This window comes from Mycteria americana, chromosome 24, assembly GCF_035582795.1.
Source record: "Mycteria americana isolate JAX WOST 10 ecotype Jacksonville Zoo and Gardens chromosome 24, USCA_MyAme_1.0, whole genome shotgun sequence".
Classification (NCBI taxonomy): domain Eukaryota; kingdom Metazoa; phylum Chordata; class Aves; order Ciconiiformes; family Ciconiidae; genus Mycteria; species Mycteria americana.
This window is the reverse complement of record NC_134388.1, coordinates 1763113-1787036: the sequence shown is the minus strand read 5'-3', so window position 1 is coordinate 1787036 and position 23924 is coordinate 1763113. Positions and strand designations below refer to the sequence as shown.

At 48.4% G+C, this 23924-nt stretch overlaps 1 protein-coding gene across 2 annotated transcripts; it reads left to right on the top strand.

The window, feature by feature from the left end:
- The first annotated feature begins 1069 nt into the window (after positions 1–1069).
- Positions 1070–23410, top strand: BTBD2 (BTB domain containing 2). Of its 2 annotated transcripts, none has more exons than XR_012778715.1 (9): positions 1070–1711; positions 8015–8134; positions 11473–11629; positions 15348–15453; positions 16255–16452; positions 19353–19501; positions 21266–21353; positions 22385–22531; positions 23114–23247. XR_012778715.1 is itself a non-coding variant. In XM_075523860.1 (9 exons), the coding sequence occupies exons 1-9, from the start codon at positions 1101–1103 to the stop codon at positions 23273–23275; spliced, it is 1782 nt and encodes a 593-aa protein (XP_075379975.1). In that variant the 5' UTR covers positions 1076–1100; the 3' UTR covers positions 23276–23410. The 2 variants fall into 2 exon arrangements, 1 of the variants encoding a protein (XP_075379975.1); XM_075523860.1 differs by having other exon boundaries at positions 1076–1711; positions 19353–19545; positions 23114–23410.
- Positions 23411–23924: the final 514 nt, after the last annotated feature.

The following is a 23924-nucleotide window of genomic DNA, read 5'->3' as shown; positions in this document are numbered from 1 at the left end:
CTGCTTTTCAGACTCCTCCTGCTCCCCCCTGCCATTTTCCACCTCACGCTGGCTGGCATGGAGATGGCCATCAGTGGGGACCCACTGGCCAGCATGCCTTTCTGCCCAGCAGATCTCGCAGGATCTTGGTGGCCAGGAGAGGGATCAGGCTGCTGCAGATCAGCCTGTCCCCAAGGAGAGCTGCGGCTCCACAGTACACGCAGGGTAACACCCGCGGTGCTCCCGGTAACGTGGTGCTCCAGGCCCGGTGTCAGCAGCAGCGGCCTGTCACTCCTGGCTAATTATTCTGAAGAATTGCTGGGCACAAATCAGGGTGTCCTGGGGACGGCAGAGGCTTGGGTCTCTGCTTTAGAGAAAAGGCTGGTTTATGAGAGTGGGAAGGGAGTGACTGTTGCTCCCTCCACATCCCTGCCTGCCCCACCAGGGCTGCCCCCCTTCACCTCCACCCCCCTGACTGCCCCACTCCATGGCCCAAACCTCCCTTGCTCCTCACCCCCCAGCACCGACCCCCCTTCAGCCCCATAACCCCCAACCTCCCCCCCATGAATTGCCCCCCACATTCCTCTTCCCTCCCTGAACGGCCACCTGTGCCCCCCTGTCCCTCATCCCTCCCAGAATGACCCCCTTCATGGGATGGCCCCCTCATCCCCCAAAACTGCCCCTCAGGGATCGCCCCCCAAAACTGCCTCTCAGGGATTGCTCCCCTCACCCCCCCCAAATTGCTCCTCAGGGGATTGTCCCCTTCTGCCCCAAAACTGCCCCTCAGGGATCGCCCCTCATGCCCCTCAGGGACTGCCCCCTCAGGGATCACCTCCTCTCTCCCCCTCAGGGACCGCCCTCTCGCCCCCCAGACCTGCCCCTCCGGGCACTGTCCCCCTCACCCCACAAAACCGCCCGTCACGGATCGCCCCCTCATCCTCCTCAGAGCCGGCCCCTCATTCCCCTCAGGGATCGCCCCGCTCCCATCACGGCCCCGCACCCCGGGCCCGCCCGGCCCGGCCCGGCCCCGCCCGCCCGCCGCCCCACGCCCTCTCCCCGCCCCGCCGCCGCCGCCGCCGCTCCCCCCTGGCCCGGCCGGCGGCGGCGCCGCCCCGTGCCCCATGCGCCGCTGCTGCCCGGCTCTCTGCATCAGCACCAGCACCAGCACCGCCGCCGGCAGCCGCCGCGGCGCCGCCCGCCCCGCCGCCGCCATCGCCGCCCCCCTCCCGCCCGCCGCCGCCGCCGTGTCCCGCCCGCCGCTCCTGGTGCTGGTGCTGCTGCAGCGCCGCCCCGCGCCGCCCGCTCCTGCGCCTCCGCCGCACAAGATGGCGGCCGGTGGGAGCGGCGGGGGCCCCGGGGGCCTCTCCTCCTCCTGCCCGCAGCCGCCGCCGCCGCCGCCGGGCAACGGCGCCGCCGCCGCCGCCGCCTGCACCAACGGCGCCCCCCCGTCGCCTCCCGGCCTCACCTACAACCAGTGCGGCGCTGCCAACCCGGCGGCGAGCGGCGGCGGCGCGGGGGGCCCGGCGGCGGCGGCGGCTGCGGGGGCGGCGGGGGCCGCCGGGGGGGCGGGCGGCCCCGGCGGGGCGCTGCAGCGGGAGCCGGTCTATAACTGGCAGGCGACGAAGCCGACGGTGCAGGAGCGCTTCGCCTTCCTCTTCAACAACGAGGTGCTCAGCGACGTGCACTTCCTGGTGGGGAAGGGCCGCGGCTCGCAGCGCATCCCGGCGCACAGGTGGGCGGCGCGGGGGGTGCCCCACGCGCGGGGACCCGGGCGTCCGAGGTGGGCTGCGGCGGACACGCGGGCCGTGGGGGGGCCCCGGGCCCCGTGGCGGCCTGGACGGGCCGTGGCGGGTGGCCCGTGGGCCCTGTTGGGGGCCCTGCGAGGTGGTCGGGGGTCCCGGGCCTCGGGACAGGCCGTGGGCTGGGTGCGGGGTTTGCCGTGGGGTGGCTGGGCTGCCCTGCGCCCCCCGGAGGGTGACGTGCCAGCTGGGGGGGTTCTGTGCCTCCCTCACGAAAGGAGAAAGGGGGGGTCTGGTAACTTCACCCCGCGTTTTATTTGCCGTCGGGAGCTGCCGAGCTGGGGGGGACGCGCCGGCCTCGGTGAGGCCCAGCTCCGCTCCGGCCTCGGACGCCCCGGCGGGAGGGAGGGCGCCGAGCAGCACCGGGGTCCGGAGCGGGGTCCCCCCGGTTTGGTCTCTGACATATTGGGAGGTGACCGAGCGCTGCCCCCGGCGTGGTCAGCCGCTGTTGCCTCGGATCTCTCCCAGCCCTCGGATCAATGTCGTGATTCTTCTTACGGTTCCCAGCCCAGTGACGGGGTCCAGCTTTCGGCTGCGAGTGTTTTCCCTGGAGGGTACGTGCGACCGGGGCAAGCGCAGTGGGGAAAAACCCCAAATCCCTGGATCTTGCTCATAAGCAAGCCCTGTTTTTGTGGGTAGTGGAGGAGAGGAGGAACAGTCTCCAAGACTGCTGGATCTCTGCCGACAGATACAGGGATCGGTGAGAACATTAGGGATGGAAAGGAAAGAGCGATGATTTGAGAAACTGAATTTCTGCCATAACCTTTATTGAATCTTTCTGAAGCCCTGTGTTTTGGGGGGTAATCCACCACTACAAAACAAACCCCACGATTCTGGAAGAGCTGCACTGAGAATGACATCTGGGCATGAGGTAGCCAGTTGAGGTTAACGTTTCAGGCCGAGCTGCCATTTAAGAGTTTGCAGCTCTGGGCTGCTTGCTCGCTGAGAAGCTGGGAATTGCCTCCACCTGGATAATGCAAAACCGATGTGGCCGACTGACGTTCGGCCGCTTCTTGGGGCAGCTCTGGTGAACGGGCGAGTGCCACTCGCAACCCGCTGCTCCGGGAAATGTCTCCTGGGCTGCTCGGCTGTACCAACAGCAAACGCAAAAGCCTTTTGCTCAGTCTTTTAAAGCAGCCTGCTTTAATTGGGGTGGGGGAAGGCTTATTGGTGTACTTGGAAGTAGTGCTTGGCAAAGGGAGTCTCGCTCCAAACTATTTTGAACTATCACTTTTCTCATACATGCTCACGCTCCTGGAAGTTTCCCCTTCAGATTTCCCTTTTTCTCTTGCTTTCCGAATGAAACACACTTGTTCTAGGCTGGTTTGAGCGTTTAGGGTGTCAGTTCTGTTCTTTTATAATTTGAAGCTTAATGAGTATTTGAGTAAGCTTGTTCCTGTCCTGAGAACTAGGCTTGCTAGGTGGGGAGGGGCAATGTTCAGCCTAGAAATAAATGGAAAATAAATGAAGCTTTAAAAAAAAAAAAAAAAGCCCCGAAGTGAAATGCTGCTTAATTGCTCTGAAATCCATCTGGTGCTCTGGGTGGTAAAGATAGTGTGTCATGCCGTGACATCCCACTTAAGGATTATATAGATTTTACTAAAACTTGCCTCTGTGATATTACAGTTGGGATATCCTGATGATTCATGAAGTACCATGGTTATTTCAGAAACAGAGAGCTTAAAATAAAACCACCCAGACCCCTTCTGTGCTCAGTTCTCCCACAGCAGCCTGACAGCAGAAGATATTTTGTGCTGGAATTGAGTTGCAAAGCAACCATGAATTTAATTGGAGAGGCACTGTATTGCTTCAGCAACCAAGGGCAGATGTTCGTACTTTGATGCTAGATGTCTGAAATAGTGCACAGTTAACAGGTAAGTATTTCTACAGTCTGGTTTTATTGTGTTAATTTTCAGACTGGGCCAGGTATAAAACATGGCTGCAGTAGGAGCATATCCTAAATAGGGTTCTTGGATAGCAGCTAGTGGTGCCTTGAGCAGTGGTCTGCAAGATCTTACGTCATTTTGATATGGCTGCACGGTGCGTTAGGAATTGCCGGCTTTGGCAGCAAACCGGTTAGCACAAATAATCCGGGAGTCGTAGTCCTGCAGGAGCTGGAGGTGACGGCGCTCCCTGGTCGGGCTCCTCCAGGAAGGAGCAGAGCAGAGGTGGTGTATTTGTAGGTTGAGGTAGTTAGATGGCATATATGCCGGGTGATCGCAGGTGACGTCGTCCACGCGTGGTGGTGGTGGCGGTGCAGGGAGGAGGTTTCTGAGTGTGACGTAGCTGTAGGTTCAGGTGCGTTTCGAAGAGAGTCTGGCAAGTTCAGCGGTTCGTATAAAGCCGTAGAAGCAGACAATAGACATCTCACATAGCAGCTAAGAGCAAACACTTATTTTGTGCACAAAAGCCCTGTTTATAGGTAAATGGTGTGCTGGGTTCGACTGAAAGTTCATCTGTCCAAGCATCTGTCCTGTGAAATGTCTACAGCCCTGAGAAGATCAGACATTTTCCACCTTCAGGAGGCTCCAGACCCTATGGAGGTTGCTTGCCTACCCTGGAGCAAGCTCGATCTCTGAGCCTTGAGCTCGTTCCCTCTTGCTGCTGAATCAGCCACGAAGAAGATGGAACGGCCTTAAGTTTTTTTTTGATGTCAAGGACGGACTGAGCAGGCTGCCTCAAAGCTTCGCAGTGCTAACGTGGCCAAGGTCAATGTGTTGATTAGGCCCAGTGGTAAGAGGGAAGGGTTTTTTTTTTGTCTTTTTCCAGATCTGCTTCATTGAGCACAACATCAATGAGACTAGAAACATCTAAACCTCATCAGCCAGGAGCTGCATGGGTGTGATAATTAAGCTTGTTAATTGGCCAGAAAACATGGCCCAAAAGGGAACAGGGCAAGCGTGTGGCGACACACCCCTGTGTGTATTCCAGCCTGGGAGATCTGCAGCTTGGGGACGGTCTGAGGAGGTTTTTGGCTGTTGTTTCCAGGTGTCTCTCTTTTGAGCTCATCCTGTCTCTTCTTGGATGCGTATTAACTTGCAGGACCTGCAGTGTCGTGTGCCGAGGTGTCCCATGGCTCAGCTCCTGGGATTACACGTGAAGGGCTTTTCCTGGGGGTTTTTGAACCTGCCTCCTACTCCTTTCACCTGGTGTCTCTAGTCCTTGCGCTGGAAGGATGCAGCCAGCAAATGATCATCATTCATTAGCTTCTTGTCACCTATGGTTTCACCGAGCTCCAGCACATCACGTGTTGCTCTGTTCCTGTGCCAGCTCTTCTGGAATAGATATTTTAAGATTTTTCCGCAGTGGAGTGGATGGAGGAGGGAGGTGGTATGCAGCGGTGAGATAGTCATGGTTCTTGAGTGGTTTATTTTATTATTGGTATTACCATAGTGCCTAGAAAGGGAGCAGGACTGTTGGGTATGCAAATTAACCTAGGTGACAGGTGGAGATGCCAAGGTGAACAAGGAAGCAGTGAAAATTGGTGGGTAGGAAGCTATAAGTAGTGGAATGAAAGAGATTTTCTTGCAGGCCTTCAAAAGCCTTCGGCGTCAACTTTGGATCCTTGTGAAGACAGATGAAATTATTAACCTCATGGAAGTTGCTGTGACTCTTATTGCTGAAAGTCAGTTTACTGTGATTCTTACACGTGCAGAGGGAATGATGAAAAATCAAGTGTTGCTTTCTTAGTTCTCTTGCTCTGTTTCTGATCGTTTCTCTGCATCCTTTCAGTAGTCCACTTTGTTTTGGCCACTATGCCGTTATTTAAAAGTAACCCTGTGTTTGTATTCTTCCTCTGACAAAGGTGGGTCACTACGCTGAGCTTCGGGTACCTGCATTTCCCTTTTGAGAGTTGTACGTTTGCATCGGGCAGTGCTCCTTGGGGTTAGGAGAGAGGCTTGCTGTGCTCTGGTCGCACAGTGCTTCAAAAAATAGGAGGGGAAAACGAAAGTAAACCCTATTACTCTGCCAGGTTGCCTTAATAGTTGTGTTTCTCCCATCTGAAACAAACCCCATCTCTTCCTTTTGCAGACCTGAGCGGCTGGGGAAAACTGTTGGACTGTGTAGGAGAAACGGTGCACATCCCTGCTTTTCCTGGCGTGTCTTTAGAATAGCTTTAACTGTTCATTTTAGCAAGAGTAAGAAAATGCTATGAAGAGAGAGGGATTTTCTTACATTAATTGTGTTCCCTTAATGTTTTAAGGGAACGTAAAATTCCGAGTCCTGTGTATCTCTCGGGCACCTACTGGGATCCCTTTAGGGCTCAGCAGTTTAAAAAAATCAGTCCGACTTGTCCCTGAGTGAAATGGAAGCAAAATTTTGAGAGTGCTTTGGGGTTTTGTTTTTTTTTTTTTTTAATCAATGCCCTTTTCAAACTGCTTCTGAAGGCTGTCTACTCGTTGAGGATGTATACTGTGCTGGCTGTGAGAATGAAAATTTTCAGAGTGCAATTAATTTATGTTAATTTTTAGTAGCAAATAATGCCTGCGATTGTCTTGCCACCATCATTGCTTTTGTAGGAACAAGGATTTCTGTTTCATCTGGAAATTCTAGTATTGCGAACAAGGTTTTTTATTTGTTCTTGACATTTTTCTTTAGAATTGCTTGATAAAAATATGCATGTGTGTACTTTTTTTTTTTAACCGCTGTGGTTTGTCCCTAGCTCTCTTAACCGATCAGAAACAATACAGCCCGGCTTGTCAGCCAAACAGTCTGTCACGGCAAACAAGCCTGGCACGTCCACGGCGCTTTGCTCTATTGTGTGTCCGTGGAAGGCCTCTTCTGGATGGGAGGGGAGTGAAAAGCGAGAAAATGAAAAATTTTGTTTAAAAGGAAAAGAAAAAAAGGCTTCTGTGTCATTTCCTACTGCAGCAAAATCTAACTGAAATTCCCCTTTAGCCATGGGCTTTCCTTGGGGTCCGAGTACTGGAGGTTTCTGTCTCGTGCTTTCTGTCCTGGGCCGTTTTCTGCCTGCAGTTCTTGATGCTTCTCTCTGTCGAAGCATGTGTCCAACTCTGCTGCCACGAGAGCCCCTGAATTTTCCAGCTTCTGCCTTTTTACAGTCGGTGGAGAAGTGGTTGCAGCAATCGCTTCTGCAGCCTGGTCTCCTCTGCTTCCCCACGCTGCCGAGCTGCGACCTTTGTGGCCTGTGCTGTATTTAACTTCAGGGAGCTGCTTGATTGCAGACACCAGGAACAAGATTGCTTTCCTGGGAAAAACTCGTCTCTGCATTTTCCAACAATGAAAGTTCTCAAAATGGCTCTTCTAAGGCCGAAGGCAGGTACAGCCGCTTACGTATACACGGGCCTCTCAGCAGCCCAGGTCTGTGCCTCCTCCTAAAATAGGAGTTGGTGTTTATCACTGGGGGAAATTATCTTGTTTACATGGGAGCGCTGGAATATTGTTTTCGGTCTCAAACCTGGTTTGTGGGAATTCTTACTTCCTGTTTCTTTAGGGCCAATAACATGCCTCTCGCTGTTAATTACCGTGTAAACTCAGAGCAGTGCGAAAAGGGTTTGTGCGCACCTAATGGTGTGAGTTTGCTTCGAGTGAGGTTTTCTCTGCCTTCTAGGCTAAGCCCAAAGCAGGTATTGCATGGAAGGAGACAGCAGTGTGCTTGGGGAAGGAGCTCCCGTTCCGGGTGCTGCAGGAGGTGCTGGTGTCCACAGCTCCCAGGGATGCTGTCGGTGCAATTTGCACGTCTTGAGAGCTTGCTCTGCTGTCACCAAGGATGTCTTTCTGGCGTCTGAGGAGAAGGGAGGAGGATGGGTAGTGTGTAGTGACAAGTTTTCCATAAGTGTTTTCAGTATGCCTCTGTGGGGAATTGCACCAAGACTTAGGCTCTGTTCCCTGGAAGAACTCGAATTCCTTAACTTCGTTGTTTCTTGCTTCTCAACCTCGTGAATGGTCCATAGGCTTCTACGAGGACTTTGCAAAGTAGCTGTGTGTATTCTGTTCCATGATGCACAAAATGTTGTCTTTGGGGAACCATTACTATGTTGTATACTGGGACAGGGCTCAAAATGAAGTTGCTTGCAACGTTGGTGTTTTTGCAGTAAATGAACAGAAAGCCTGACACTCCCTTCTGTTGCAAAACATTTTTGATTTAACGCTAGGAATGATTTGCTTTCCCTGGGGGTGGCCTTGGGGAATAGCAACTAGCCTGGGATTTTTTTGGAAAGTGAATATGATTTAACGTAAGGTTTTTTTTTTGCTTGTTTGTTTTTTAATGTTAGGTTTGTGCTGGCTGTGGGCAGCGCAGTCTTCGATGCGATGTTTAATGGTGGAATGGCCACAACTTCTACAGAGATTGAGCTGCCCGATGTGGAGCCTGCTGCCTTCCTAGCTCTGCTGAAGTAAGCTTCTTCTAATAAAAATCTGGAATGAACAGATTTATTGTAGAGAAGGATATTTTTAATGAAAGCAGTGAACTATTTTGTAGAGTGGAGATCGTTAAGTTTCTAAATAAAATGCCTCTCTGATGGTCTGTTCAAGGGCGTTTAAATGCTGGTGTTAAATCCCTCTTCTCCTGGGTAAAAGTCTAGTGTAGCTATTGCACAAAAATGTGACTCCCTCCATATTTTGGTTTAGCAATAGTTAAATGAATATGCCCTCCTGCTGCTGATCTGCAGTATGGGCAAAACTAAACCGGACAGATTATAATTTTGTAAATATGTAGTTATATATAGTCACACCATGCAAATACAGCAATAGGGAGGTGTTCTGGTTAGCAATTCGAATAAGTGCACATGCTGGCCCTTGTAGTTAAGTTGATGCTCACTTGTTCAGACACTGTCTCATAAATTCTCGTTCGTGAATTGGTTTGATTTGATCCAAATGCTGTTTGAGAGAAGTGGGGAAAAGTAATCCTCGTAAAGCTCTGTAAGTTACAAATTCTTGGAGCTCGTTTTGGTTATGGGCAAATGAGCAAGTTATAACAGGTAAGCAAGGGTGTGAAATCGGCATCAGCCATTCTGTATGGTATTTCCCCTTGTGCGTGTTTTACTCCTTTTTAGAGAGCTGATTTTGAATTTACATTTACAGCATGCGTTGCAAGTCTGCGTGCTGGGGGAAGGAGGAGGAAGGGGCTGTAACATCCTATTCACCGATTTCTTTAAGCTCGGCTGGTGCTGTATGACATCCAGCAGCAATCCTGAATGTATGCTGAAAAGTCATTGTCCTGTTTCTATAGGATTTCTGTAACCTACTTCCAGGGGTTTCCAGTCCTGTGGTCTTGACATGTTCCCCGCTTGCTTCCTATTGGGAACAATGACTATATATAGCTTTGGCACACTTTTTGCTTTACCTTCAAAAAGTGCTTTGGTCATGACTGTGCTATTTAGAAGATTTTAAAATTGATCTTCGCTAGAATGAAAGGCCAGAAATAATAGGGAGCCCCGAGCCCCCTCCCCTTTGGCTCATTTTAAACCAGACACCAGCACATGGGGAATCCCTCTAATTGGCGTATGACTCCCTATCAGCCAGGTAGATCTCTCTGGAGTGCAGAGTTAGTATCTATCTTTAAAACTCAGTGAGGCTAAAATATCGAATGAATTAGAGGCAAAGTCATGTTGTTTCCTGCCAGTGCTGAGATTTCAGCGCTTGTATAAACAATATGATCTTGGAAGAGAACCATCATCTGAAAAGACTCAAGTGATGTATTTAGGTGGATTTCAACAGAAATGTTTATATTTTGTATAGGAGGAATTGTGTGTGGATTATCACAGTGCCTCTAAAGCTTGCCGTTATGCTACAGTAGCTGTGCACGTGGTCCAGTGATATCTTAGGTGCTTAAATCTAGAATCGAACTGTCGCTTTTAAAATGCTCAGAGCTTAAATGTGCCAAAGGAAGTTTGGGTGCTGCATTCTACTAGGAAGCTTACCAAGTACATGGTATGAACCTTCCTAGAGTAAAACCAGTCCCTCCAAACACTGATCTGAAATGGCAGCTGGTCTTTACATATGTCTCTGGACTTGGTCCAAGCCGTGACCTAGTGCTGTAGGATCAGGAGCTTATCAAGGGACAAAGTGCCCATCCTGAATGTTCAGCAGAAGGTCTCTTCGGGACACTAGACTGTGATTGTGTTTGTGGGCTAGTGGCCTTCAACAGGTCTGCTGTAATTGCGTTAGAGATCCTTTTTTGTTATTATTTTCATGGTAACCCAAAGAACGTTTTTGATTGTCTGGGGTTATAATCTAAATTTTCTTTTAAATTGATACTACACTTTTTCACAGTTTGAGCCTCTCTTGTTATCCCTCTTAGCGCACACTGTTTGGACTATTGTAAAAATAATACTAACCTAGTCATTGCAGTAAATAGAACTAGTTGTTTTTAGAGCAACTGTGTTCTTTTAATCTTGTAATAAAAAGGATTACTTAGTGAAAATAGGACTGGTGAAGGGATGTGTGCAAAATACATTCATGAGCCTGTGGCTTGATGCTGTTATTAACAGATGCTCTAGAGCAGCACAAAAGCCTGCTTTCAACAGCAATGAGAGCGCTTCCCTGCCTCTGAATCCCCCTGTTTATGCTTCCCTGAACTGCATCCTGGCCCTCTCTAGCTGGAGGACCAGGAGCTCCACTGCTGCTCTGCAGCAAGTCCCTCCAGACGGGGACGCTGCCTGGCATCCCCCTAAAGAGCCCTGCTGCTGCGTGAAGCCTCCAGGAATAGCGGCCGTGCGACGTGTTGCTGTGCCCCGTTCAGGGAAGTGCAGAAGAAATTGCTGGATTTTCCAAAATATCCCATGGAAGAGGAATGCCAAGCACAGTTAACACAATATTACGCCTCTGTGCTTCGTGCCTTTCAGATCCTGATTGGCAAATGCTCGACTGGTTAAAGGAAAAACAGTAAACAAAAACTCTGCATGGGATTAGGACTAACATCAAGTGTGTAACTGGTTTTACTGAACTCAGCCTGTCAGTTCCTGTTGTCTCTAATCAGCATGCTTGGGTATGAGGAGGCTCGGTCAGGCTTCCTATGAAGACCTTTGTTTTTCCATGCGGTATGAATGTACTTCCTTGTTTTGGCCTAACAGCGAAGGCTGATGCTTCGCTAGCAGCATGGCAATCCTTGTTTTCCGTTGCAATTAACTCTTGCTTTATGCTGAAGTTATATTGTGTGCTGTACTTTAACATCTGTATAATGAAATGAAACAGTTCAGGATGTGAAGAGATGAGGGGAAGGGGGGGTATGGCTAAAACACCTCACCTACAGTGGATGTATGTGTGTGAGTGCTTCTGATCGCTTTTGAACTGGTATGTAAAACGAGCTTCTCTTCTGAAGTAGGCAGGCAGGATTGAATTTTTGCCCTTGTTTAGTCTAATTGAACAGCCAAAAACGTTAATCTTAAGGGGTATACTTGGCCAGAGACTGTTCTAGCCTAGCGTAAGTGGCAGGCTAAACAGCTCACTGTTTGTGGGATGCTACACAGTTTGAGGTGCTTCAGCAGATATCCCAGCTATTTCATTCATTAAAAGTTATACTGAAAAGGGTGGTTTTTTTAAAAAAAAAAAGTTTCTCCTTGGTAAACCAGAGTCAGTGGAAAGGATGTGAAAACCCGTCCAACTCCCAAGTATAGGAAATGGGGCCAGGACGATGGGCATAAGCACAAACATGTTTTTTATGAATTGCAAGGGTTTTTACCCTGTTATCTTATTGGCTTCATCAGAGTAATGTTTGTTTGCCTGTTTTCAGATTTCTTTATTCAGACGAAGTTCAGATTGGACCAGAGACTGTTATGACAACGCTTTACACAGCTAAAAAATATGCAGTTCCAGCCCTTGAAGCTCATTGTGTGGAGTTTCTCAAAAAAAACCTCCGAGCAGATAATGCTTTCATGCTGTTAACACAGGTGAGTTTGCAATCGTTTGCATTAAGTCCCTTGAGCAAGGTCCATCACAATAGGAAAGCAGTTTTCTGAGGCTTACGGAGTTGATCATCCAAAATGGAGCAGTGTGTCATTTTGAATTCTTTCTTACAGGAGTCTAGTGCTGATGAGCAGGTTCTTGCAAAGAACAATAAAAGCATGCAAATGTTGCTGCTGTTCCAGAGCTGCTTTCTGTTTCAGTGTGGCAGGTGATTCCTTCCAGAGTGTGAGCTGGGGAAGAAATTAACAGGGTGGAAAAATTGCATCTGCCAAGAAGAAAAGCAAAATGAGAGGACTTTCACATGTTCAGATTCAGGACTGGTGTAATAAGCTTTCTCTGTGCAAAGGTTGCTGCATCTAGCTGGTCAGACATTCTTTGAAGGGCTTTTTCGCAATAGTTTCCCTGAAATGGGGGTGAAAGACAGAAAATTCAACTTTTTGATGTGTGCTTCAGTTTATTTTCCTAGGAGAGGAACAAAGTGATCTCTTCCTCAGCCTGTTCCAGCTCACCCTCCCGCTCTACTGAAGGCATGCAAACCTGGAGTTTCCGTGCAGCTGTGTTTCTTGACTCTTTGTGAGGCCGGTTGCGCATCCTTGTGCCCCTCTGTCTGATCTGATCTGTGAGGGCTGGACTCCTCCATCTTTCATTTGACTCTTCTAAGCAGCGAACTAGAAGATGACGTTCACAACTTGTGCCTATTTGGAGAAGATCAGACTTTGCATGCAGGTGGATTAAATTAGCATCACTGTCCTTCCCATTTCCTAGCCCCATCATTCCACAGCGCGGAATGTCACCTGTGTGTTGCAGTGTCTGTAGCATTGCCAGGGACACCCTGTTCTGGGTGGTGTAGGAACAAGAAACAAATAGGTGTTGTGTGTGAGTTTCTTTCCTTTAGGGAATGGGCATACTTTTGACTGGCTCTGGAGGAATATTTCTGATCAGCCAGCTCAGGAAAGCTGCTGTGATTTCTGATGTTAATCAAACCTTGCAGAGGAGTTTTCACAGCTGCCCTGACTTGGGAACCAGCGCACTAAGTGGTCTGGCTCTGAGGGGTTGTCCTGTCTTGCCCAGCGTATCTGTCTGCTGGCTTTTTTCCTCCTCGTCAGGAGTACAAGCATCTTTCAGCCTCTGACCGCATTGATGGCAGTGTCTACACCAGCAGTTTTCGCAGAAATTGAAGCAGTGTTGGCCTGAAGCAGTCGCTGCTGAGCTCTTTGCTTGTTTGCTGCGATTAGGCTGGGATTTTATTTGAGTTTAAATATTTGGATCAAGTTCTCAAAGTAGTTCCATGTTACATTGCTGTTGTAGACACTCTTCACTGCTAGGATTCAGCTATTGCTGCAAAATACTGTGTCTGTCTTTACACATCCTCTTTTTAACTTGGCCCTTTTCCACATGCCATAAACGGCGAGGCAGCCTCTGAGACCTGGGGGGGAACCACGCTGCACTTCCCTTGGAAAATTCAGGACTTAAAGATTCTTGATTGGGTGATGGTACCTAAATCTGCGCTCCCGTCTGATGCGTGGTAGGACAATTGTAACTCTTTGGCTGCAGCTCTCCCATTCTTTGGGTTCAGCAGCCTGCAATCTGAAAGATCAGGAGCTGTTATCCAAGTGCTGAGAAGAGATCTTTCCCATAGGCTGCAGTTTTGAAGAGGCATCTTATGCTAGCCATCACCTCATGAGGATTAGAGGTGTCAGCTTTTTGGTGGTATTCTTTATGCAGGGATTTTTGCGGCATGCTAAGTCTCTGCAACCTGACTTCACAGTTTTGGCAAGGTAACGCTTAGGTTCACGGTGACTTCCTTACAAGGCCCAAAGGTCCTTCTTTGGCAAAAGAGGAAGGTGTCCTCATTTTTCAGATACCAAAAACAAGATACTGCCTGGCACCGGGGCAGCTGAAATGCCAGATGGAGATAAGCTTTCCTGGTTCCTTTTGTTTGTGGCTTATCCATTATGATTAATTATCAGTGGTGATTTGTATCTAGTTTATGTTCACTATTGCAGTATATCAAGTCTCTCAAATGCTTGAGGCTCGTGTTCTTTGAGAAACGTGTCTGTATCTCTACGACTGGCTGCACGAGGCACCTCACTTAATGGATCTGTTCTCAAAATGCTCTCGGTTCTGGTCCTTCAGTGTGAAAATTGGCCTGTTTTCTGCTCTTACCGCAACAAATTGACAATTTGTACAGTCAGTTACAGACCTGAGATGCATCTTTTACAAACCATTTCCCAACAGGCTTAAGATTGTGGACCTAAGATCGTAGAGCCCCAAACCTCCTTTGCATGTATCGTTGCTGAATCCTGCTGGTCCAGCAACTATGTCATTGACAGCGTTTCAAGCAACTGCTAATCTCTGGCAGAAATATCAGTGGCAAATAGCTCTTCTAATTGATTGTGCCTCATAGTGAACCGTGATCTTCTCTCATGCCAGACGTACATGCAAATGTCACTTTGATTAACAAGGAAATAATAGGTTGCCTAAAGCCGCTGTGGGGGAGAACTCTGCGAGTGTAACGTAAGTCCTTCACGTGTCAAAAGAGAGCTACTACAGTAGTAAAGTCTGAGTCAGTCACAGCTCTTGGATGCCAAGAGCACAAGGCACGGGCAATCCTCCAGCCCCAGGAGTAGGTGACAACTGCTGAAGCTTCCCTGGTCCCTGAGAAAATGGAGAGTTGTTTCAGCTCTCTGCACTTGAGGTCTTGCCATCGAAGGTTGGCCTTGCTGAGCTCTACAGCCCACGAGCAAGGGTGAAGCAGAAGATGCTCGATAGTGCTAGTCTCCGTGAGTGACTGAATTCCCAGCCCAAAACACTATTTTTAAACCTTACCTGTGGCAGTGAATTCAAGTTCCAGTGTACTCTCGTGCTAATGCTAGGTGTGATGTTAAGGCAGTTCCTTCCTAAGTGGCAAAACCGAATCATTGGAATTAAGAGGTCGTCTTAGTGACTTTTGTGTGTTCCCACCTCATTTCTGCTTATGCCAGGCACAGGGTTGGTAACATGTCTTGGCGGTCCAGGAGTGGTAGTGACATTGTTATGAGACTGCACTTCAGTTGGGCAGAGAGATTCTGAGCAACTCTCCAAGCTGTGTGCAGGCCTTGTTTGGAATAGTAACCTATTTTGGGGGGAATTCTTTAAGGTAACTAGATTAGAGTAGCTGTTTCTGTGCAAAACATGCAAATGCACTAAGCAGGCTGCGTACCCCGCAGGCTTTTGCACATCTCCCTGGGACGTAAGCAGTGTGCCTGCTAAGGCGTTTTTGCTAATACATGAGATCAGTGTGACACTGTTCTTACAGAATAAGCTGTGTCCGCATATTCCTAGAGCGAGCAGGCCTGGAGTCATTGGGCAAAGCTTTCTTCTAAATATAAAAATGATGTAGTAAAAATTACCCACGCTCAGCTGACATGGTCAGTATGGCGCTAGAAAGCACTGTAGCCCCATTAACTGATGCGGTGTTAAAACAAAGACGTGCCTGAAGACATGCACAGCTAAACCAGAACTGTTGCCAGTGCAGATTTTTCTAGTGTTTGCCTTGTCATGCTTAACTGCTTGTGAAAGACCGCTGCAGCCCAGTGAATTCATGATGCAGTCAGGCATAGTATTGCTAATGAAGATGGGCTCTGGGAGAGAAGGGAGGGTCCTTATTTAGTGTAAACTTTAAAATAGCTTTTGTGTTAATGACTGCTTCTTCATTACTAGGCAAGACTTTTTGATGAGCCTCAGCTGGCCAGCCTTTGCCTAGAGAACATAGACAAGAACACATCAGATGCCATCAACGCAGAGGGGTTTACAGACATTGATCTGGGTAAGCTTTTTCCCCTCCTCCCTCTACATGCTTTCCTAACAAGCTAGCCTCTAAAGTTATTACAGATTAATACTTGGCACTTCTCTTCTGCGGCTTTGCTGTTCTGGAGCAATCTGTTGAACGAACAGTCTCTGGCACTAAGTGGCTAGAGACAAGGCGCTTGCAAAAGAGCATGCTTGCTTGCAGAAATATCCTGGAATCTGCTTACTTTGGTGCAACTTGAGTTTTCTGGGCATGATACAAAGCCTGTTTCCTCTGTTGGTGTTGGCAGGTTTTGGGTGGGTGTAACTTGCCTTCTTTTGTGGAGTTGGCATTGTTCCCTGAGTCTTTGTGAGGTTTTGGAGTTAAAAAGGTGTTGCGTTTTTGGAAGTGAGAACTGGCTATTTTAATTATCGTATGCAGTTTCCAAACTTGCTGGGCACAGTTAATAAACATTAAAATTCAGACTTTAACCTTCTTCTAATGAGATGGACTATGAAGGTAAGGCACGGGTAACCTTCTGGCTTTCATGCTGCTTGCTTCGTCCAAATTTGACATCAAGTAAGTTGCAATTCATTCTACTGCACTGCCATTAACATGCCAATTAATTGGTCACTGTTTGCTGCTCCAGTGAGTTACTTGCTTATGGAATATGCAGATGTATCTTCCTCAGAGGCTGCAGGCAGCACTTTTGGGAGATGCTGGTTTTTTCAATTGCTTCTCTTTTACTTACCTTGGCTGTACATAGGGTACTTCTGGCTAGGTAAAATCGGATGATTTGGGTTAGTGCCTAAAGTTGTCACTATCTGTCCTGCCTTGCAGACACCCTGGTTGCGGTGCTGGAGAGGGATACCCTGGGGATCCGGGAGGTTCGTTTGTTTAATGCAGTGGTTCGCTGGTCGGAGGCTGAGTGTCAACGGCAGCAACTTCAGGTGATTCCAGAGAACAAGCGGAAAGTACTGGGCAAAGCGCTTTCTCTTATCCGCTTCCCATTGATGACTATTGAGGAGTTTGCAGCAGGTAACTGAACAAAGGCATTTCTGGCAACCCTGGTCTTTGCTTTCTCTGAACTACAGAGGATCAAGTACATGAAAATGGATTTTTCTCTGTGTATCCTGTAGTAATTTACATTTGAGATTATCCCCCGTTCCCACTGATGTACAAAATCTCCTGTGTAACTTCTGTTTTCATCCATGATCATTCACTCTTGTTTTAAAGACTACAGTGCTCCATCAGGTAGGAGTAAGTCAGATCACAGCTGACTGTTTGTATGTTTAGATGGTTACTTTCTCATTCATCTGAGAGCAAAGATCCAAACAGAGGTTCACATGCTTTCCTTTCTAACCATTCCAAGCGTTTAAACTACACAAAGGTAATGGAGTTGCAAATAATTGGTGTAGCGTGCTCCCAAAGAGAAATGAGGATGTTTCTCCCTGTCCTCTCTTTGCTGCTGCCTGTAATCCAGGGGTGGTGTTGGCCCTGCCTTGCTGACGCTGTTCAGAGCAGAGCCCCATAACAGAGAAAACTTTGAAAATGTTCTTTGAGCTGAAGGGTTGGCATTGTTTAGTCTGTACCTCAAAGCATTTTTCAAGTTTACGTTAAGATCCTGGTCTGCCAAGATGTCTAAATCATTTAACAGTTTTGACTAAAGATTGTTTTGTTTTGTTTTCATTGCCTGTTGTCTTTGACTTCATACTCTGGTGATTCTCCAGGGATTGAAAACTGGCAATCGGCTTAAATAGTTTTCATGCTAAAAGACTCCATGGAGCCATCTTCAAAACCGAAACTTGTTTTAGGCTGCAGTTATGTGTACAAAGAAGCAAAAAGGGTCACTGACACCACTTCCTTTGCAAATCACTTCTCAAGGCAGAGATGGCGTCGGCTTATCGACAGTTAATGTACATACTTCAAGATGAAGAGGGATATTAGTAAGAAGTAAATCTGTGCTTAAAACTTGGTACCCACTTTCTATTTTGCCTGTCACAGCTGCAGCGTGGTCTTAGGGAAGTGAATCCCTTCGGAAACGGCTTGGTCAGGGAGGCAGAGATCCGTTCATCCCGACTGGGTAACTTCCCTTTGTGTTGGCACTGGGTGGAAACACGGCACGCTCTGTTCCCCGGTGTGCATCGTGCCAAACAGCAGCTTTGCAGCAGATCGCAGGCTTACGATCCGGCTTGATAAGAGAAGGCATCATCCTTCTGGATAGTGCTGCAGCCGTCAGAGTAGCTCATGTATACCAAGCTTTGCATTTTTCTGTAGATCCTGTTTCTTTCAACCCTTCCTTCAGATCTTGTATCATTCTGTCGCACTGGGAGGAGTGTGTTAATTTGGGCATATTTGGGTTGAAGCCTTCGAGCTGGGAATGTCAATGCCCTTCTCCATACTGTCTGTCACAACTGCCTGTTTGACTTGGATCTTTGGTTAGTCTTCTTGCTTTGAGAGAAACTCTTAAGTTTTCTCCATCCACTTTAAGATGAACTAAAAGATGAACAAGAGAAACCCCGAACCTGAGAGGTTGTGCCAGTCAGCTGGTCCTTAAACAAGGCACTACCTCGGAATTGCTTCAGCTTTGTCCTTTTTCTCAGGGTCTAATTGATTCTGATTTCTTTGGTGATCACAGCAGAGGTAGGAGAGGGAAACCACTCCCCTCCGCCCCCTTCTCCCAAGAGCAAAAAAAAAAAAAAAAAAAAGGATTTTTACAGGTAGTGGTTTCACCAGTTTATTGTATAATCTGGTTATCGAACATGGGAGTTTTGCATGAAGATGTTTTAACTGGCAAATGTGTCACTCCCTTCCCTTAGAGCAAGTAATTTGAAACATTTGAGAATTGAATTGCAGCAACACAGGATAAGTTTAGACATGATCAATGACAGCTAATTTTTGCTGAGCAAAGTATCCATAAGCTCATTTATCTGTTAACGGTCGACTGTCTTAAATGCTTTCATCTCTACCTATTGCAGCCTCGGACCACGTTGTGTCTGTGTAACATCGTGCTGAATTTAACCAACTACAAGTCGTTTTGGACCAACAAGTAGCTAGGCATTTGCTTCCCACATTAAAAAGCACTTAATGCTATTGTTTCTCCAGTATGCAGTGTCTTGTTTCTGTGAAAAGCCTCTTGTGAATAGAGGTGCAGAGCAGCTTTTCACTCTTATGCTAAAAGACTAATTTTTACCTGTTTCCACTTTTGAAAATATTCAAAGTAGTTTCCAAAGCTTGAGTTTAGCATCACTTTGGAAAAAACATCTAGTTACTGGAGAAAAGCTGAGAACGTGTTTCAACTCTTGCTAAAATTCCTAGCATTTTTCCCTAGGTTCTACAATAAAGGTATTAAAAAAAACCAAACAAACCCAAAGCAGGGATTAAATGCCCGAGGGAAGGAGGGAGTCAAAGCAGGGCATGAGCTGAACCACCTTTGTCTTGACTGAAAAATACTCCTATACTTTCTAAGTTGATGGTAACCAGGTGACATTCCCTCGCACTACCCCTCATGGGCTTTCATGATGCCTTAACGGTAATGTTATGAAATACCGGTGTAGATGTGTGAAAATCCCTGTCTCTTACCAGTATTATCATCTCCTGAGGGAGTGGGGGAAGGATTAGCTGCATGCTTTCGGTTTTTAAACCAGTCCTGTTAGCCAAATGCATTTTGGCTCTGCAGAGCTGCGCACTTAATCGCCGTTTCGTGTACGTGCTTCGTACAGATGCTCCGCAGTCCAGAATTGGCATGGAAATAAAAGGCAGGCAGCACGTTTCTGTCTGGGGTTTAACTTCTTGACACACCAGTGAGGTCCCATGTGTGATACGGGTTTGGCCCACTCTTGGCTGCGAGTCAAGTCTGCCTCCCCACGTAAATCCCAAAAGGATCCCTTCTGGTTTCTGAAGGCTGACGGCGTCGCTGCTTTCGTGCTCCTTTGCAGGGCCTGCCCAGTCGGGAATCCTCACGGACCGGGAAGTGGTGAGCCTGTTCCTCCACTTCACAGTGAACCCGAAGCCGCGGGTGGAGTTCATCGACAGACCGCGCTGCTGCCTGCGTGGGAAGGAGTGCAGCATCAGCCGATTCCAGCAGGTGGAGAGCCGCTGGGGGTACAGTGGGACTAGTGACAGGATAAGGTCAGCTTCTCTGCTCGTTCTGCTGCTGATAGATTCGTGTTTACTGAGCTTTGAGCCTACTCTACACCTAAACCCACAAGGTTACGTGCTAGACCCCGACTTCCACCGTATAAACCCTAGTGTGAACCCTGAAGGGAAAGTGTTTTGTTGGGCGAAAGCAGCGCCTGATGCATTAACCTGCGTGTGCAGCTGCAGGCTGCCACTTTGCTTCTCTATTGGCAAAGGTTTCCAGCAAATGTGGCCCTCCAGCACAGGCCTCTTCGGGGATTATTTCTCTCCTTTTCAAGTGGCTTCCTGCAGCTGTACGGGCACGTAGCAGTTGGAGTCACCAGGCAGCTCATGGCTTCCTCCTGTGCCTGGGTATGTCGACTAACCAGTGCTCCATCAGGTTGGTTCCCTGCTCTATTATAAGTATAAATGTGGTTTGTTGAAGCCCCTTAATCTTGCCTATTTGAGGGAGAGATTAGGATAAAATGCTTGCTGTGCCTGCTTTTCTGCTAATATCTAGTTTTAGACCTCAGCTTGTAGAGAAACAGCAAAGCCCAGTCATGGTGACAGAGATGTGGAGGTGTGGTGTGGCAAATGGTGGTTTGCAAGCCTTGTGTGGCCAAGCGATTAGAGCAAGACAGAAAGTAATCAGAAAGCCTTGGTTATTCCCGATTCGTCTTTGTCTCGGGTGGAAGGGGGACTTGCATTAATATAGTCTTTAAAATTTTTAAGCCTTTTCATTGATGTTCTCTTGCATATCGATAGAGCTGTCGGTTGGATCTTCTGGTCCGTTCATCCCCTTACAGGAAATTGTAATTGGAAGAGCTGCTAGCTCCAAACGCTTACTGCTCTCAGATCTAACGTTCAGAGACCTTTTGGAGCTTGTATTTGACTTTAAGTTCAACTGCTGGCAGCATCAGGGTCAGTCTTCAGCAAGGCTTGTGCGCAGTTTCAACGCCGACTATTTTATGCTGGTTGCAGAGCAGTGGCTTCTAGCCTGCCGCAGGTGTTTGTTCTTGAAACACGCAGGACTGAAAGAGTTGGTGGATGGGTGAAGAAATTATGTTGGCAGTTTGGCAGGCACTGGGGCTTTCTGCTACCTGAGAAGATGGAGCTGTAGTGGGGCAGTGGGGTGAATATCCTTCCCCTTGCTGCCTTAGGCAGCAGGGATGCCTGCGTTCAGGAGCTATTGAACCTTACTTTCTACTCTTGGGTAAATCTTGAGTGCAGCTATATCCAGCAAATACTCAGAAGCACATTAACAATTCTCCAGTGCTCAGCAGTGAAATATCTAATGACACTTTAAGTGGTCTTTGCTGTTACCTTGCTGGAAAGACTGCTGCTGCCATGAGGGTGGGCACTATTCCACGCTCTGCAGGCTACCCTGCCTTCGCCTGGCTGGCGTTTTTGGATGCTGACATTGTACCGCAACCTCGAAACGCTTTCTGAGCCTGGGCTCTAAGGTTCGGTGGTGGGATTGTGCAGCTTTGTATTTTACATGAGCAAACAAAATCATTGCCGGTCCATGAGGACGGTCAAAGGTGTAAGCTTACAAATTATGGTTTCTGTAAAAGATTTCAGTTATTAGTAAGAGTTGCATTTAAAACTGTAGTATGTTTGATTAAATCATAGGTATAAAATTGAAGTGAGTGAAGATATTTGTGTATCACCCTTGTACTAAAACAGTACAGGAGTGGCAAGCTGGTCTGACTTTCCTGATCTGTTCCTGCAGGTTCTCAGTAAACAAAAGGATATTTGTAGTTGGGTTTGGATTATACGGATCCATACATGGGCCAACGGATTACCAAGTAAATATACAGGTAATTCTCTCTACTACGTTAAAAATATTTGCTGCTGTAGCAACCAACTCACACATTTTAGTGAATATGCAACAAAATCTTAAGTTAGAAGGGACTGTATTTGTTTTCTAGATAGGATGGCTGGCAGATGCAGTGAAGGCCAGATGGGGCACTGGGGATAAGAGGGATTATTGCTCTTGACTTTATGCAACCTCCCGTTGCATGCGTCACTGCGGTATCTCCCCAAGTCCACTCGCAGTCTTTGAAAATACGTCCCGGAGAGTTGTGACGCAGTTTGAGAAGAAGCTGTGCACGTTTTCCCACACTGAGCAGGCCAGGCCGGTTCTGCCCTGCGGGTGCTGCAGCAGCAGGTGGGTGCTGCAGTAGTACTTGGACCGTCTTTTGCTCCGAGCTGTACCAATGTGGTGGAGCAGCCACGATTCAACGAGGGAAGAGAAGGCGGCAATCGCTGTGTCTGTGCTGGGCCTGTGCAGTGCCGGTGTGTGGCCTCACGTTGTCAGCGTCCCGTTTGAGGTGACGGGTAGGACTGAGGGAGGCTCAGTTGTCTGAAGTCCATTGTGATCGTGTTCAAAGACTGGGGTGGCTTACGGAAATCTTGTGTGCCTTGGTCTGGAGGCGTGTGCGTAACCCCAGTCTGGATCACTTGAGAAGAACCGTCCCCAGGAAAGTTACCCCAACGCAGCACGGCTGATGTGACAAGCACAGTCTGTCAGCACTTCTTCCTTAGTTGTCAGGGTCTCCTTTGGGTGCCCCTGAGCTCTTGGAGGAGAAAGGCAAGCGAAGATCTAAGCGCAGAACGTCGGCCTGCAGTCCGTGATTGTCTCAGGCTGTCTGGAACTTGAGCCCACCGTTGTTCGGTGTGATCGCAGCGCTGGAGACGGACATAAGTAATGGGATAGTGCAGTCGCAACGGGGCTGGTCAAACTGTTGAGTCCCTCAGATTCAGTCCGGTTCAGGGGACGCACACCTGCCCTGGTGCAGGGCAGCGTTCAACTAACTGTGCAGATTAAAAGTTAACACGTGTCTTACAGATCATCCACACAGACAGTAACACGGTCCTGGGGCAGAATGACACGGGGTTCAGCTGTGACGGATCATCAAACACTTTCCGGGTCATGTTCAAGGAACCTGTTGAGATTTTACCCAACGTCAACTATACGGCATGTGCTACTCTAAAGGTACCGTCCTGGGGCGGCGTGGGTAGAAGAGAGGCTTATAAAGATAGGTGACAGCAGGCTCTGTAGTCCCTTCAGCGCAACATGGTTCTTGCTCTGCGTTTCTGAAGGCCTGTAGTATCACCTCAAAGGTCTGCTGTGTCGTCCTTCACCTGGTGGTGCAATGTGCACGTTCACCACCAGCGTTCAGAGTCGGTTTTTAACTTGTCTTGCAAGTGCATGGTAATTAACAGGCTGCGTTGGTGATGAAGTGATGGGATTTTTTTTTTTTTTTGGTGCATACAGATAAGCTGTCAGTTCTGCGGGCATGTAATCCAGAGCCTGCCTGCAGTGGCTTAAAAAAGTTGATATTTAACTGTTGAGACCTGGTTAAATGTAGTGTTAAGTTCTGATAGAGATGAGAACTTTGCTCAGAATACCTGAGGTGCAAGAACCAGAAAGAAAAGGGAGGTGCTGAGGTCTCCAAAGCTCATTGCTTCAGGCCAGGCTGTGAGGCCAAACCTCCCAGAGTGTGCCTGGGCAGCAGGTCCCTGCAGGGCTGCGATCCCCGTCTTGATTTGTTCTTGTCTTCTGTGGCCATCGCAGGGTCCAGATTCCCACTACGGAACCAAAGGACTGCGCAAAGTGATCCATGAATCACCAACGACGGGAGCCAAAACCTGCTTTACGTTCTGTTACGCGGCTGGGAATAACAACGGCACCTCCGTGGAGGATGGACAAATCCCAGAGATCATCTTCTACACATAGTGCAGCTGCGGAGCTGGCTCTGGACTCTTCTGTTCTTTTCCCCGTGACCTTCCAAACTAAATTTCTGGCTGAGTTTGACCACACCAATTGGAGCCACACTAGCCAAAGGTCTCAGTAAAATCATTTCAAAGCTCATGTTTTGCCTTGTGCTAGTGATTCTGCTGCTATCACGTACCAGACTAACTGGTATACCAGTATCATTTGTAGGTTGTCTGTGGCTAGTCATTTTTCACTTTACTGATTAATCCTATCTAACAACACGCGTTTTTTTGACTGTAATGAATGTAGATGCTTTTCCACCAGTCAGAAGCATGGAAACGAGTGGCTCTGGTTGTGGTTATACTTGCTGTGAGGAGAAAATCCTGCAAAAAGACACAGTCAAGGGCTGTGTGGCCCATCCTCTTCTGCTCTAGCTCAGCAGTCGAGGCGAGACGATTTGCCACGCCTGCCCGGCAGCGCCGCTGCAACGGCAGGGCTTGGCCAGCCCGTGCCTGGCGCCTTCCCTCCCGCCAGCCACGGCACGTGCAGCCGCCTTCAAAAAGTTACGGAAAGTGGCCTTTTCCCTGAGGCTTTGCTGTTTTAGCACTACACGGTCTTGAGGGAGACCTCAACACTCGAGCGCCTCTGGAGAGACTGCGGCGTTTTCATG